At 37.2% G+C, this 14,563-nt stretch overlaps 1 protein-coding gene across 1 annotated transcript in view; it reads right to left on the bottom strand.

The window, feature by feature from the left end:
* The window catches only part of LOC105550779 (complement factor H-like), a 65,610-nt gene that overhangs the window by 16,423 nt on the left and 34,624 nt on the right, over nt 1-14,563 (bottom strand). Inside the window, exons 8-11 of the mRNA XM_011995800.1 lie at nt 6,194-6,376; nt 5,541-5,726; nt 2,364-2,537; nt 1,097-1,273 (exon numbers count right to left, since the gene is read on the bottom strand). Of these exons, the coding sequence (XP_011851190.1) occupies nt 1,097-1,273; nt 2,364-2,537; nt 5,541-5,726; nt 6,194-6,376 (720 nt within the window). The remainder of the gene's footprint in view (nt 1-1,096; nt 1,274-2,363; nt 2,538-5,540; nt 5,727-6,193; nt 6,377-14,563) is intronic.

Consider the following 14,563-nt stretch of genomic DNA (forward strand, 5'->3'; position numbering starts at 1 on the left):
TACAACAAATATTATCATTTCTATTTATTTAACATTAATTCATAAAATGCAAAAAAGTCAGCATATACAGATTATGTGGTATTGGATTGTGCTTTGCAATCATCCTGCTTATACATTTTAGCCTCTTAAAAATAAACACAAATAGACATTTTCTTAGCGAATAAGCAAAGAATTAAAAACATATTTTGAAAATGACTCAAGTTAAAAGAGATGAAGGATGGTTAATCAAAGGATCCAAATTGGAGATGTGAAAAAATAAACGAAAATAAGTCTACAATAATAAAAATAACTTCAGATAATTTAATTGCCAATGAATAAGGATACTATGCTGAACGATGCAAAATTCTTCAGAGAGTTTCACATCCATGTGTAGTAATAACAGGCTACGGCAATGCTTCTCACACAGAAGTGTGCATAGAATTCCCTCGAGGGGTTGGTAAAACAGTTTCAGGGTTCTATTTCGAGACTTTTGATTCTGTATGTCTAGAAAGAGCTCATGGAATTTTACTTTCATTTCAAACAATCTCCAAGAAGATGATGATGCCACCGGTTTAGCAACCACACTTTGAGAATTATTGAGCTAAGATTAATCATCAAATACTCAGTTCCATCTTTTTATTTTTAGGCATATGCCCACTTTGTCCTGCCCTAAAAAACTTAATTTATGTCCATTTTAATGATGTTAGAGGCAATTCTATATTTTATTGCCTAAGACAGTCTATGTAAATAAATTGTACTTATATATTTATTTTTATATGTATTTATTTTTTGTAGATGGAATCTCGCTCTGTCACCCTGGGTGGAATGTAGTGGCGCCATCTTGGTCCATTTCAATCTTCACCTCCCTGGTTCAAGTGATTCTCCTGCCTCAGCCTCCTGAGTAGCTGGGACTTCAGATGCATGTCACCATGCCCTGCATTTTTTTTTGTATTTCTAGTAGAGATGGGTTTTCACCATGTTGGCCAGGCTAGTCTTGAACTCCTGACCTGAAGTGATCCACTCACCTTGGCCTCCCAAAGTGTTGGGATTACCGGTGTGAGTCACTGGGCTGGGCCCATGCATTACATAAATAAATTTTAAGAATTCATCAAAGTACCTCTGCATGTTGGCCTTCCTGTCCATCTGCTATTAATGCATGTTACAGTACTGGGTCCATCCATTTTGTAATTTGTTGCACAAGTATAAGTCACTTGTTCACCAGACTTATATGAATCCTTCTTCTCTTCCATGGGTTTGGCATTTTCAAAGCTAGGTAAACTGAGGCAATCTGTTTCTGAAATAGGAAAAATATGTATTTATTCAGCAAATCTTTAAAAACAGATTATATACAATGAATGTAATGTATTCTAATAATAGCGATATATAGAATAAATGAATACTGTACAACATTTTGCTTATAACTTGAGAAAATATACTAGGCATTTTCTCTTAATTACATTAAATTCTTCTAAATCTATTAAAAATACAAAATAGGAATGATATTAGAAGCCTCAAGAGATATTGGTAGCCATAGCACTTGAGATTACACATTTTTTGGTTCACATTATTTTTTGTCCATACTTGCCACCTGATATGGTTAGGCTTTGTGTCCCCACCCAAATCTCATCTTGAATTATAATCCCTAGGTATTGAGAGAGAGACCTGGTGGGAGGGGATTGGATCATGGAGGCAGTTTCCCACATGCTGTTCTCATAATAGTGAGTGAGTTCTTACAAGATCTGATGGTTTAATAAGTGTTTGGAAGTTCCTCCTTCGCTCACTCCTCTCTCTCCTGCCACCTTGTGAAGAAGGTGCCTGCTTCCCCTTCAATGGTAACTGTAAGTTTCATGACCCCTCCTCAGCCATGCAAAACTGTGACCAATTAAAATTTTTTCTTTTATAAATTACCCAGTCTCAGGAAGTTTTTTACAGCAGTGTGAGAACGGAATAATACACCAATTATGCAGGTATTGTATGTATTATTTCCAAATGTTTTGCTCCTGTCAAATGTGAAATACTTATAATAATTTTGTGAATATTTTAGAAAATATTCTTATATGGAGATTGTTGATAAACTGACAGAAAATTGAATAATGATGAGATTGATGAGTAGAGGCAGCTGTGCCCTAAGAACAGAGATAAGAAGTCTGAGACTATACATCAGAGGATGCTTAAAGTTCACACAAGATGATGTGAAAATGAACCAATTTGGCTTATGAAGTCAAATGTTTTAATTACTAGACTTATAATTTCCCACAACAATCTAGAATATTCAAGAAAACCTTATGAAATTCTAGAGTCACTGTTTTCTTTCTTATTGGTAAGACGTACACTTTGAATGAAGAATATTTATCGTATATATAATAAAATTCAATACACCATACTTATGCATGATGGAGGGCGAGACCATTTTTCTCCTAAGCATTTTGCAATTGGAGGTCCATCAATTCCAAAACCTTCAGAACATTTGTACGTAACTTCTTCTCCATACTGATAACTGTCTGACGTATGAGCTACAACACCATGAGAAATCTCAGGTGGAGATTTACAAGGAAGGCCTAAAAAATAAAAAACAATGAATTCAAGTTTCACTAACTCAGAAATTTAATTTTATGTGCCTGTTTTTATATTAAGTAGTTTCATTTGAAAATATACAATACAGGAGCTACTATGACATCACAGAGAAGTACACAAATATTTCCTAAAACCAGCCTTCTGGTGTCTATCTATCCGACTGTCACCAACTGAGGAAGGACTTGAAACTAAAAGTAGCAATATATTTCAGAAAGATATCTTCAATGCCTCGGTAAGCAATGCCTCTGTAAACTTACTAGTGATAATAAGATACATATTGAGGTTTAACGGTTCCAGGTAAAACATAATGTATTGTAGAAAATCAGAAGGGGCATTGTGGGAAGAATGTAAAAGAAGTTTTAAAACATAGTGGCAAAGCAAACATGACAAGTTGCAGAACAGGTTTGGGTGTGTCCTCACTCAAATCTCATCTTGAATTGCTATTGTCATAATCCTCATGTGTTGTGGATGGGACCCGATGGGAGAAAATGGAATCATCAGGGCGATTATTCCTCTGCTGCTGTTCTCATGATACTGCATGAGTTCTCCTGAGATCTGATGGTTTTATAAGAAGCTTTTCTGTCTTTTCTTTGCACTTCTCCTTCCTGTCATCATATGAAGAAGGACATGTTTGCTTACCCTTCCACCATGGTCGTAAGTTTCCTGAGGCCTCTCAGCCTTGTGGAATTGTGAGTCAATTACACCTCTTTCCTTTATAAATTATGCAGTCTTTGGTAGTTCTTTAGAGCAGTATGATAACAGACTAATACAGTAAATTGGTACTGCAGAGAGTAGGGTGTTGCTGTAAAGATTACCAAAATGTGGAAGCAACTTTGGAACTGGATAACTGGTAGGGGTTACAATAATTTGGAGGGGTCAGAAGGAGACAGGAGAATGTGAAAATGCTTGGAACTTCCTAGGAAATTGGAGGGCTCAGAAGACAAGAAGATTTGGGAACGTTTGGCACTTCCTAGAGGCTTGCTGAATGGCTTTGACCAAAATGCTTATAGTGACATGGACAATGAAGTCCAGGATGAGGTTGTCTCAGATGAAGATGAGGAACTTGTTGGAAACTGGAGTACAGATCACTCCTGTTATGCTAAGAGACGAGTGGCATATTGCCCTGCCCTAGAGATCTGTGGAACTTTGAACTTGAGAGAGATGATTTAGGGTATACGGCAGAATAAATTTCTAAGTGGCAAACAGCTCAAGAGGAAGCAGAGCATAAATGTTTGAAAAATTTGCAGCCTGTAAATGCAATAGAAAATAAAACTTCATTTTCTGGAGAGAAATTCAAGCCTGCTGCAGAAATTTGCAAAAATAATAAGCCAAATGTTAATCACCAAGACAATGGGGAAAATATTTCCAGGGCATGTCTGAGGCCTTCATGCCACCCCCACCCATCACAGACTCAGAAGCCCAGGAGGGAAAAATGGTTTGATGGACCTGGATCAGGTCCCTGCTGCTCTATGCAGCCTGAGGACATGGTGTCCCAGCTGCTTCAGCTCCAGCTGTGGCTAAAAGGGGCTAACATCAGGATCCCAGCTGCTTCAGCTCCAGCTGTGGCTAAAAGGGGCTAACATGCAGCTTGGTCCATTGCCTCAGTGGGTGAAAACCCCAAGCCTTGGTGGATTATATGTAGTCTTGGCCTTGTGGGTGCACACAAGTCAAGAATTGAGGTTTGGGAACCTACAACTAGGTTGCAGAGGATATATGAAAATACCTGGATGTCCAGGCAGAAGTTTGCCGCAGGGTTGAGCCCACATGGAGAACCTCTGGTAGGCCATTGAGAAAAGGAAACGTGGGGTCAGAGCCCTCACACAGAGTCCCCACTGGGGCACTGTCTTGTGGAACTGTGAGAACAGGGCACAATTTTTGAAACCCCAGAATGGTAGATCTATCGATAGCTTGCACTATGCTCCTGGAAAAGCCACAGACACTCAATGCAAGCCCATGAAAGCAGCCGGGAGGGGGACAATGCCACATCTGCCCAAGGCTGTGGGAGCCCACCTCTTGCATCGGCATGACCTGAATGTGAGACATGCAGTCAAAGGAGATAATCTTGGAACTTTAAGGTTTAATGACTGCCCTATTAAATTTCAGACTTCCATCAGGCATGTAGCCACTTTATTTCAGCCATTTCCTCCCTTTTGGAATGGAAGCATTTACCCAATGTCTGTATCCCCATTGTACCTAGGAAATAACTAGCTTGCTTTGGTTTTACAGGCTCATGGGCAGAAAGAACTTGCCTTGTCTCAGATGAGACTTTGGACATGAACTTTTGAGTTAATGCTGGAATAAGTTAAGATTTGGGGGACTGTTGGGAAGGCATGATTGTGTTTTGAATTGTGAGGACAAGAGACTTGGTATGCGACACAGTGGAATGATAGGATTTGACTGTATCCCCAAGCAAATATCAATTTGAATTGTAGTTCCCATGATTTCCACGTTTTGTGTGAGGGACTTAGTAGAAGATACTTGAATAATGGGAGCAGTTATCCCCATGCTTCTGTTCTTGGGATAGTGAATGTGTTCTCATGAGATCTAATGGTTTTATAAGAGGCTTTTCCCTCTTTGGTCAGAACTTCTCCTTCCTGCCATCATGCGTTTGCTTCTCCTACCACCATGATTGTAAGTTTCCTAGGACCTCCTCAGCCATGCAGAACAGTGAGCCAATTAAACTTATATATATATAAATTACCCATTATTGGGCTGTCCTTTATGGCAGCATGAGAATAATACAGACAAGTTTAATTTCACTAGATATTATTTTTTAATGCCAGAATGAAGAGTGACTCTATCATGAGCAAATAAAATTAACATAAATAGAGTAGATTCAATCATGCAAAACATATTTTAATGGTATAATGCATAAATAATTTCATATAGTCAGTAATCTCAATTATTCTTTCCCCTCATTTGATGACAAGAGATTATTTTTAATGAATTCTACTGTAAGCAAAATTGAGTATTCATATTGTCCTAACCTTCACACTGAGGTGGAGAACTCCATTTTCCCATGTAGCATGTTATTTCATTTTCTTCAGATAGCCAGAAACCATATTCACAAGTATAACTCAGTTTAGTCCCATGTGCATAACTTTCTTGTGAAGACCTGGATGAATTAATTGTTCCATGTTCTATCTGAGGTGGTTGTGAACATGGAATTTTTTCTAAATGAAGAATGAAAATCAAAGGGTCAAAAACAAATAAAATACTTAAATTGAAATATAAAATCAAACACTATTTTAGATTCTAAAGTGAGTATAATTTGAACAAATAAAATTATTTAAAAACAAAAACTTATTAGAAACTTGCAAAGATATATTCCTCTACCATATATATGTTACCATCCTCTTGTTCAATAATCCTCTTCATTCATGTCTTGTTCATCATGACAATTGAAATATGCATGAATGAAAATGTTATCTGATAGTTACAAAATATTCCAAACATTTGGCTGTATTTTGTTCAAAAAACTGAAAGAGTGGTGATTGATTAATGTGCCTAGGTCCTAATTTATTTTGTCAGCATAAAGTAACAGATATAGAGAAAGAACTTCTCTCTTGTTTACATAAAGCACAAGAGAATATTAACCTCATTTGAAAGAATTATGTAAAACAAATTACACACTACTGACCAACACAGTGTGGTATTGACTGCCATCTTCCATCTTGGCATGTAATTTCTTCTCCTTCTTTAATTAGATAATTTTCTTGGCAAAGAAGAGATACTTTTTCTCCATCCCGATAATTCAATGTGGTTGTCATATTGCGAGAATTGGGAATCTGAGGTGGAGGTGGGCATAATTTTATTTGCGCCACTAAAAAATATTAAAAATATAATTAATTTCATAATAAAAATTAAACATAAAAATATTAAAATTAGGCTTTTAGTTTAAAAATAATTTATATGATTAAAATAGAATCAATAGAAAAATTCAATAACTATGTTTCATAAATCATCACATATTAATCATGATATTCTTGTATGCAGATATTATACTTTTCAACTGTGTAACAGTTACATTAAACAATAGAACTTTTGGCTTGTATTTTCATAGACTTTCTTGTAGTTTTTTTGTATATTTTTTGTTTAACAAATTTTGCATAATTTGTGTAATATTGATTTCAATTATTTTGAGCCTTTAGAAAGTTTTAATAGAATTACACACTCTTAATTACATGCATTAAATAAAAATTGATATATATGATCAAAAACATTAGGATTGGATTAAAACCCTCACAAATTTTCTGCCAATGGAATCTTATTAGCCAGAAGTAGAATTATATTTAGTTAATAATCAATTTGGTACTGACACTTAGCCAATATAAGCATTAAATATAATCATTAGTATTTATAGTGTGCTATTTAAAGCTTGAAACTCCAATAGAATTTTTATTTTCTAGCTTATCTGTACTATTTAGGGATATTTAAATGGATGTTATGCACCCAGTTTAATGCATTGCACAGCCTGGCTTTAGTTATATAATCACATATAAAGACACCTTTGTAAGCTCACAGTTAAGCTCTTGTTAAACTGCGATACATCAGAAATATCTTATTTTTTCATAATATGAAAATGAAGCATGTCCTGCTTGACTGACGGGGGAGTTTAGAAGCATCTGGCAGCATTCAGCACTTTATTATCCCTTGATCTTACTTTCTCCTATTATAGTGTATGCTCTGCTTCACCTAAAGCTTTCTGTCAGCATACTCCAGGAAATCATGGCAATGATTTCAAGAGTCTGACATTTTGTTACCAATTCAGGGAGATGTTTGGGTGAATAAAACTTCATTAAAGGTTATTGGTAATGTCAAGTTTTCCTTTTTCACCTATGATAAAGTATTTTATATTTATCAAAAGTATTTTGCCTATTTCTGTTTTCAATATTTTAATATGTTTTTAACATTCTCATCAATTTATTTTTCTTACGATTAATGATCAACTATTTATGCTTGAATGATTCTTTCCTTCTATTTTTGTTAGGTGTATGTTCCTGTCTACCTTCTAGATCTCTGTTTCAGCTGTATCCCATTGATTTTAATGTGTACCGCAACCATTATTATTTAATTTAAAGTATTTTCTGATAGTAAGCAATTGAGAAAGAGATTATTTAACAAATTTGTGAGATGGGCAAATAAATTTAAAGAACATTGTGACCCAGGATAGCCTAATTCTACATTTAGTGTGTATGCATATTTTTATTTGTAAATAGAACCATCAGCAAGGTAGACTATGTGCTGTGCAATGAAAAAACTGAGTGTTTCAAAATATTGAAAATTTCCCAGTATTCTTTCACACAGCATTAAACTAGAAACCAGAAAATAATCACTTATCTAGATACAACAAATATTTTGAAATTAAACAATAAACTTCTATATAATTGATCATCAACAGACAAACCACAAGACAAATGAGAAAATATTTCAAATCAAATAAAAATGAACTCTCTCTCTCTGTCTCCCAACATACAGAACATACACACACACGCACACACACACACACACAGACAGACATGTGTAACATTTTGGAACACAGCTAAAGCAGTGCTTAAAAGGTTGGAGCTTTAAAGTTTTATATTTTCAAAGTATGATATTTTATGACCATGTTTTCATTTTTCACCCTATGATTGAGAGAAGTGAAATTAAAATTGAAATCATTGGAAGGAAGTAAACAATAAAATCAGTGAAGAAGAGAAAACAGACAAAGAAACACAGAAAAGGGAGAAAATTAACAAAGCTAAAATTAGTAAAATATAAGAAAGCTAAAAAATAGAGAGCAATGGAGAAAATTTAAAGGTATCAAAATTGGTTTTTGAAAATATTAATAAAATTGAGGACAAAGTAAAAACAATGACCAAGATTTTAAAAATGATCAATATTGAGTATGAAAGAGGGCAGTGACATCAGCAAGATGGCAACACAGGAGTCACCACTCTCCCCCGCATAGGCACACTGATTCAATGATGATACTGGAACCAATTCCCTGTATGAGAAATCAAGAAACCAGGTCAGAGCCTCCTGTAACCCCCTAAAGTAAACAGAGACCAATATATTTTCGCTGCTTCTCCCTCAGAGAGGAAAGATAAGAGTTAACTAAATATTTATCATCCTAGCTTTTTGGGGAGCATTCTAAAGTACTGGTTTCTCTCTCGCTTGGGTAGGAGCACTTAATGATACCTGCAATACTCTAGTTTCCTGGGAGTAAAATAAAGAGCTAGGCATGGAGAGATGTCAGCAACATGGCAGAAGTGGAAGCTCCTGACTCTTCTTCCATCCAAGAATGTCCTAAACAGATATCTATTCATGAATGAACTCCTTCTGAAAGAAAATCAAAGACCAATAAAGGGACTCCTACTTACCAGGCAAGGAAGAAAACATTCACATCGAACAAGTAAGAAAAGTTACAACACAATGGAGCATGGACCCCAGCCTTGTTCACTGCACTACACAATTAGAAAAGGAATCTCAAAAAACCCAATTTCTCCTTGTGGAGAGGAGTTTTTGGATCTCACATAAAGCATCCAAAGTTTAACTTTCCTTTTCTTTGGCCTTTAATTCACTAATTTTGGAAGCAGAGGAGATTAGACACATGAGAATCCCTCTAGATCACAGGAAAAACAGTGGTATGATACAAGTGCTGAAGAGCTTCCAGAAATTTCATTCCTTAATAGCAGTTCAGAGAAGGGGCTGAAGTCTGAATTTTAAAAAAGTTGCAGTCTGGATTATAACGAACTTGCATCAGGCACTTCTCTAGCTGGTTCCCATGGCTCACCCCAGTGACAAATCCAGGTACATTAATCACTCTTAGAACAAGTTTGTCCACACAAAACTTGAGTGCTCTAACTTTTACAACTTTCATTCAGGGACTGTATCCTAAAGCTCTTAGTTCTGGGAGTAGAGGACACAAAATATATCCAGAGTCTATCTAGAACACAGAAAAAAGAAATGGCAGTTTTTTTATGGGTTTGTAAGCACTTCCAGGAGCTTCATTGCCCAAGAGCAGTGCAGAGAAGAGGTTTTTAAAATGCAGCTCCCTGTTTATCCTCAAAAAGGTTTATGTCATCCATCAAGTGCTGCAACCTTTACAGTTACCTCTAAAAGCACTCCTCTTAAAACTCTTAATTCTCACAGCAGATGATATTAGAGAAATACCAGTCTCCATAGATCATAAAGCAAATAGGTAGTCTTAAAATGCTATGTAAAAACTCCAGGCACCATGCCAAATTGGAGCAGTGCAGAAAAGGGAAGAGAAAGTTCAATTTCCATTTCTCTGTAGAAACAGCTTAGGGCACATACTTCCACTGGCTACTTAAGGAACCGGCTTCTAGCGAGTTTGCACAGGGCATCTAACGATGCAAACAAACAACAATCTTCCTGCAGCCAAATCCAAAGTTTGGTACTTCATGAGTCTCACCCCAATGATAAAATCAGATTTATCCATTCTTCCCAGACCAAGTTTAGCCATGCAGTCAAATGTCATTACTTCTATAGCTCTGACTCAAGAGATCGTCTCCTTAACAAACTCACACTGGGAGATGATAGATATTTGCATTCCTGAAACGCCCTACATCTCAGAATACAAAAAGCTGATAATACAATGGACTCATTTCAAGCAGCTACCTCTTCAAGATCAGAATATGCAGCCCGAATATTAGTACAGGCATTTGCCACAGATTCTTTACTTGGTGTAATACAGAGAGAGTGGGAGATTAACATGCACATTCACTTTCACTATGAAAGTAGAAAGAAGTAAATATACAGCCAAGTCCTCAGTATTTTCAGCTACATCTAGACAGCCTGGCTCCTAACTTATTGGTACCAAGTCCTGAAAAGATGTGGTGCATTCTAACCTCCAGGGGGGCACCAAAACTAAGAGACAGCAGTCTGAATAAAGACTTGAGAGGCACATGAAAATCTCTGGCTGGAAAAATTAGTGAGATCTTTCTCCTATATGAAGCCAGTCTGATGAGACTGAGAAAGGCCATTGCCTTATCTATTGCATAGAAACACAGTGAGTTAAAGGAAATAAAGAAATAAGAGAATATACCCCAAACAAAAGAACAAGATGAGTCTCCAGAAACTAACCTGAGGAAAGTGGATATAGGTGTTTTAGTCAAGAAGGAATTCAAAATAATGGTCATAAAGATATTCACTGAGACCAAGAGAGCAATGCAAAAACAAATTAACTACTTCAACAAAGAGGTAGAAAGTATTTTTTAAAGTTCCAAACAAAAATCACAAATTTGAGAATACTATAACTGAATGGAAAAGTTTTAAAGAGGTATTCATCAGCAGATCAGACGAAGTAGAAGAAGGAATTAGTGAACTTGAAGGCAAATTACTGAGAATCACCGAATCTGAGAACCAAAATAAATAAATAAATAAATAAATAAATAAAGTGAAGACAGCTTAAGATTCAGATGAAATATCACCATGTGGAATAATGTATGCATTATCAGCATGTTAAAAATAGAAAGAGACACAAAAATACAGAAAATATATTCGAAAAAACAATGATAGAAAACTTTCAACAACTGGGAAAGAAATAGAAACTGACATCCAGAAATCTCAAAGGATATCAAGTAAGTTTAATAAAAGATAGTCATTTAAAGACACAACACAATCAAATTATCAAAATATATAGATGAAGAGCTGAAAAAAGCCAATGAAAAGTGAATGGTTACATAAAATGGAATTTCCACAAGACTATTAGTGGATTACTCAACAGAAACCTTGCAGGTCATAAGGATGTGGAATGATATACTCAAAATTCTGAAAGAAAATAACTGCCAACCAATAATTCTAGATTCCACTATTCTGTCTTAAAAACAAAGGAGTGATAAAGGCTCTCTGAGATTGAAAAAAGCTGGGAGCACCCAAGATGGCCGAATAGGAACAGCTCCAGGCTCCAGTTCCCAGCATGAGCAACACAGAAGATAGGTGATTTTTGCATTTTCAACTGAGGTACTGGGTTCATCTCACTGGGGTGTGTCAGACAGTCGGTGCAGGTCAGTGGGTGCAGTCGAACCAGTGAGAGCTGACGCAGGGTGAGGCATTGCCTCACCTGGGAAGCCCAAGGGGGAAGGGAATTCCTTTTCCTAGCCAAGGGAAGCTGAGACCCACAACACCTGGAAAATTGGGTAACTACCACCCTAATACTGTGCTTTACCAAGGGTCTTAGCAAATGGCACACCAGGAGATTAGACCTCATGCCTGGCTGGAGGGTTCCATGCCCACAGACCCTCCCTCATTGCTAGCACAGCAGTCTGAGATCTAACTGCAAGGCAGCAGCTAGGCTGGGAGAGGGGTGCCCGACATTGCTGAGGCTTAAGTAGGTAAACAAAGTTGCCAGGAAGCTCAAACTGGGTGGAGCCCACCGCAGCTCATGGAGGCCAACCTGCCTCTGTAGACTCCACCTCTGGGGACAGGGCATAGCTAAACAAAAAGCAGCAGAAACCTCTGCAGATGTTAATATCCCTGTCTGCCAGCTTTGAAGAGAGCAGTGGTTCTCCCAGCACAGAGGTTGAGATCTGAGAATGGACAGACTGCCTGCTCAAGTGGGTCCCTGATCCCTGAGTAGCCTAACTAGGAGACATCCTCCACTAGGTGCAGACCGACACCTCACACCTCATGCAGCTGGGTACACCTCTGAGATGAAGCTTCAGAGCAAAAATCAGACAGGAACACTTTCTGTTCAGCAATATTCTATCTTCTGCAGCCTCCGCTGCTGATACCCAGGCAAACAGGGTCTAGAGTGGACCTCAAGCAAACTCCAACAGACCTGCAGCTGAGGGTCCTGACTGTTAAAAAGAAAGCTAACAAACAGAAAGGACACCCACACCAAACCCCGTCAGTATGTCACCATCATCAAAGACCAACGGCAGATAAAACCACAAAGATGGGAAAAAGCAGTGCAGAAAAGTTGGAAATTCAAAAAATCAGAGTGCATCTCCCCCTCCAAAGGAATGCAGCTCATCGCCAGCAATGGAACAATGCTGGACGGAGAATGACTTTGATGAGTTGAGAGAAGAAGGCTTCAGTCAATCAAGCTTCTCAGAGCTAAAGGAGGAATTATGTACCCAGCACAAAGAAATCAAAAACCTTAAAAAAAGAATGAAAGAATGGATAGCTAGAATAACCAATGCAGAGAAGTCCATAAACGAACTGATAGAGATGAAAACCATGACATGAGAACTAGGTGACAAATGCACAAGCTTCAGTAACCGACTCGATCAACTGGAAGAAAGAGTATCAGAGATTGAAGAAGAAAGGAATGAAATGAAGCGAGAAGAGAAGTTTAGAGAAAAAAGAGAAAAAAGAAATGAACAAAGTCTCCAAGGAACATGGGATTATGTGAAAAGACCAAATCTATGTCTGATTGGTGTGCCTGAAAGTGACGGGGAGAATGGAACCAAGTTGGAAAACACTCTGCAGGATATTATCCAGGAGAAATTTCCCAACCTAGCAAGGCAGGATAACATTCAAATTCAGGAAATACAGAGAATGCCACAAGATACTCCTCAAGAAGAGCAACTCCAAGACACATAATTGTCAGATTCACCAAAGTTGAAATGAAGGAAAAAATGTTAAGGGCAGCCAGAGAGAAAGGTTAGGTTACCCACAAAGGGAAGCCCATCAGACTAACAGCAGATCTCTCGGCAGAAACTCTGCAAGCCAGAAGAGAGTGGGGGCTAATATTCAACATTCTTAAAGAAAAGAATTTTCAACCCAGAATTTCATATCCAACCAAACTAAGTTTCATAAGTGAAGGAGAAATAAAATCCTTTACAGAGAAGCAAATGCTTAGAGATTTTGCCACCACCAGGCCTGTCCTACAAGAGTTCCTGAAGGAAGCACTAAACATGGAAAGGAACAACAGGTACCAGTCATTACAAAAACATGCAAAATGTAAAGTCCATCGATGCTAGGAAGAAACTGCATCAACTAATGAACAAAATAACCAGCTAATATCATAATGACAGTATCAAGTTCACACATAACAATATTAACCTTAAATGTAAATGGGGTAAATGGTCCGACTAAAAGACACAGACTGCCAAATTGGATACAGAGTCAAGATCCATCAGTTTGCTATATTCAGGAGACCCATCTCACATGCAGAGGCACACATAGGCTCAAAATAAAGGGATGGAGGAAGATCTACCAAGTAAAGGAAAACAAAAAAAAAGACAGGGTTGCATTCCTAGTCTCTGATAAAGCAGGCTTTAAACCAACAAAGATCAAAAGAGACAAAGAAGAAGGCCATTACATAATGGTAAAGGGATCAATTCATCAGGAAGAGCTAACTATCCTAAATATATGTGCACCCAATACAGGAGCATCCAGATTCATAAAGCAAGTCCTTAGAGACTTAAAAAGAGACTTAAATTCCCACACAATAATAATGGGAAACTTTAACACCCTACTGTCAACATTAGACAGATCAACGAGACAGAAAGTTAACAAGGATATCCAGGAATTGAACTGAGTTCTGCACCAAGCAGACCTAATAGACATCTACAGAACTCTCCACCCCAAAGCAACACAATATACATTCTTCTCAGCACCATATCGCACTTATTCCAAAATTGACCACATAATTAGAAGTAAAGCACTCCTCAGTAAATGCAAATGAACAAAAATTATAACAAACTGTTTCTCAGACCACAGTGCAATCAAACTAGAACTCAGAATTAAGAAACACAATCAAAGCTGCTCAAATACACGGAAACTGAACAACCTGCTGCTGAATGACTACAGCGTACATAATGAAATGAAGGTAGCAATAAAGATGTTCTTTGAAACCAATGAGAACAAAGATACAACATACCAGAATCTCTGGGACACATTTAAAGCAGTGTGTAGAGAGAAATTTATAGCACTAAATGCCAACAAGAGAACACAGGAAAGATCTAAAATTGACACCCTAACATCACAATTAAAAGAACTAGAGAAGCAAGAGTAAACACATTCAAAAGCTAGCAGAAGGCAAGAAATAACTAAG

Source organism: Mandrillus leucophaeus, unplaced genomic scaffold (assembly GCF_000951045.1).
Source record: "Mandrillus leucophaeus isolate KB7577 unplaced genomic scaffold, Mleu.le_1.0 Scaffold1132, whole genome shotgun sequence".
Taxonomy (NCBI): Eukaryota; Metazoa; Chordata; class Mammalia; order Primates; family Cercopithecidae; genus Mandrillus; species Mandrillus leucophaeus.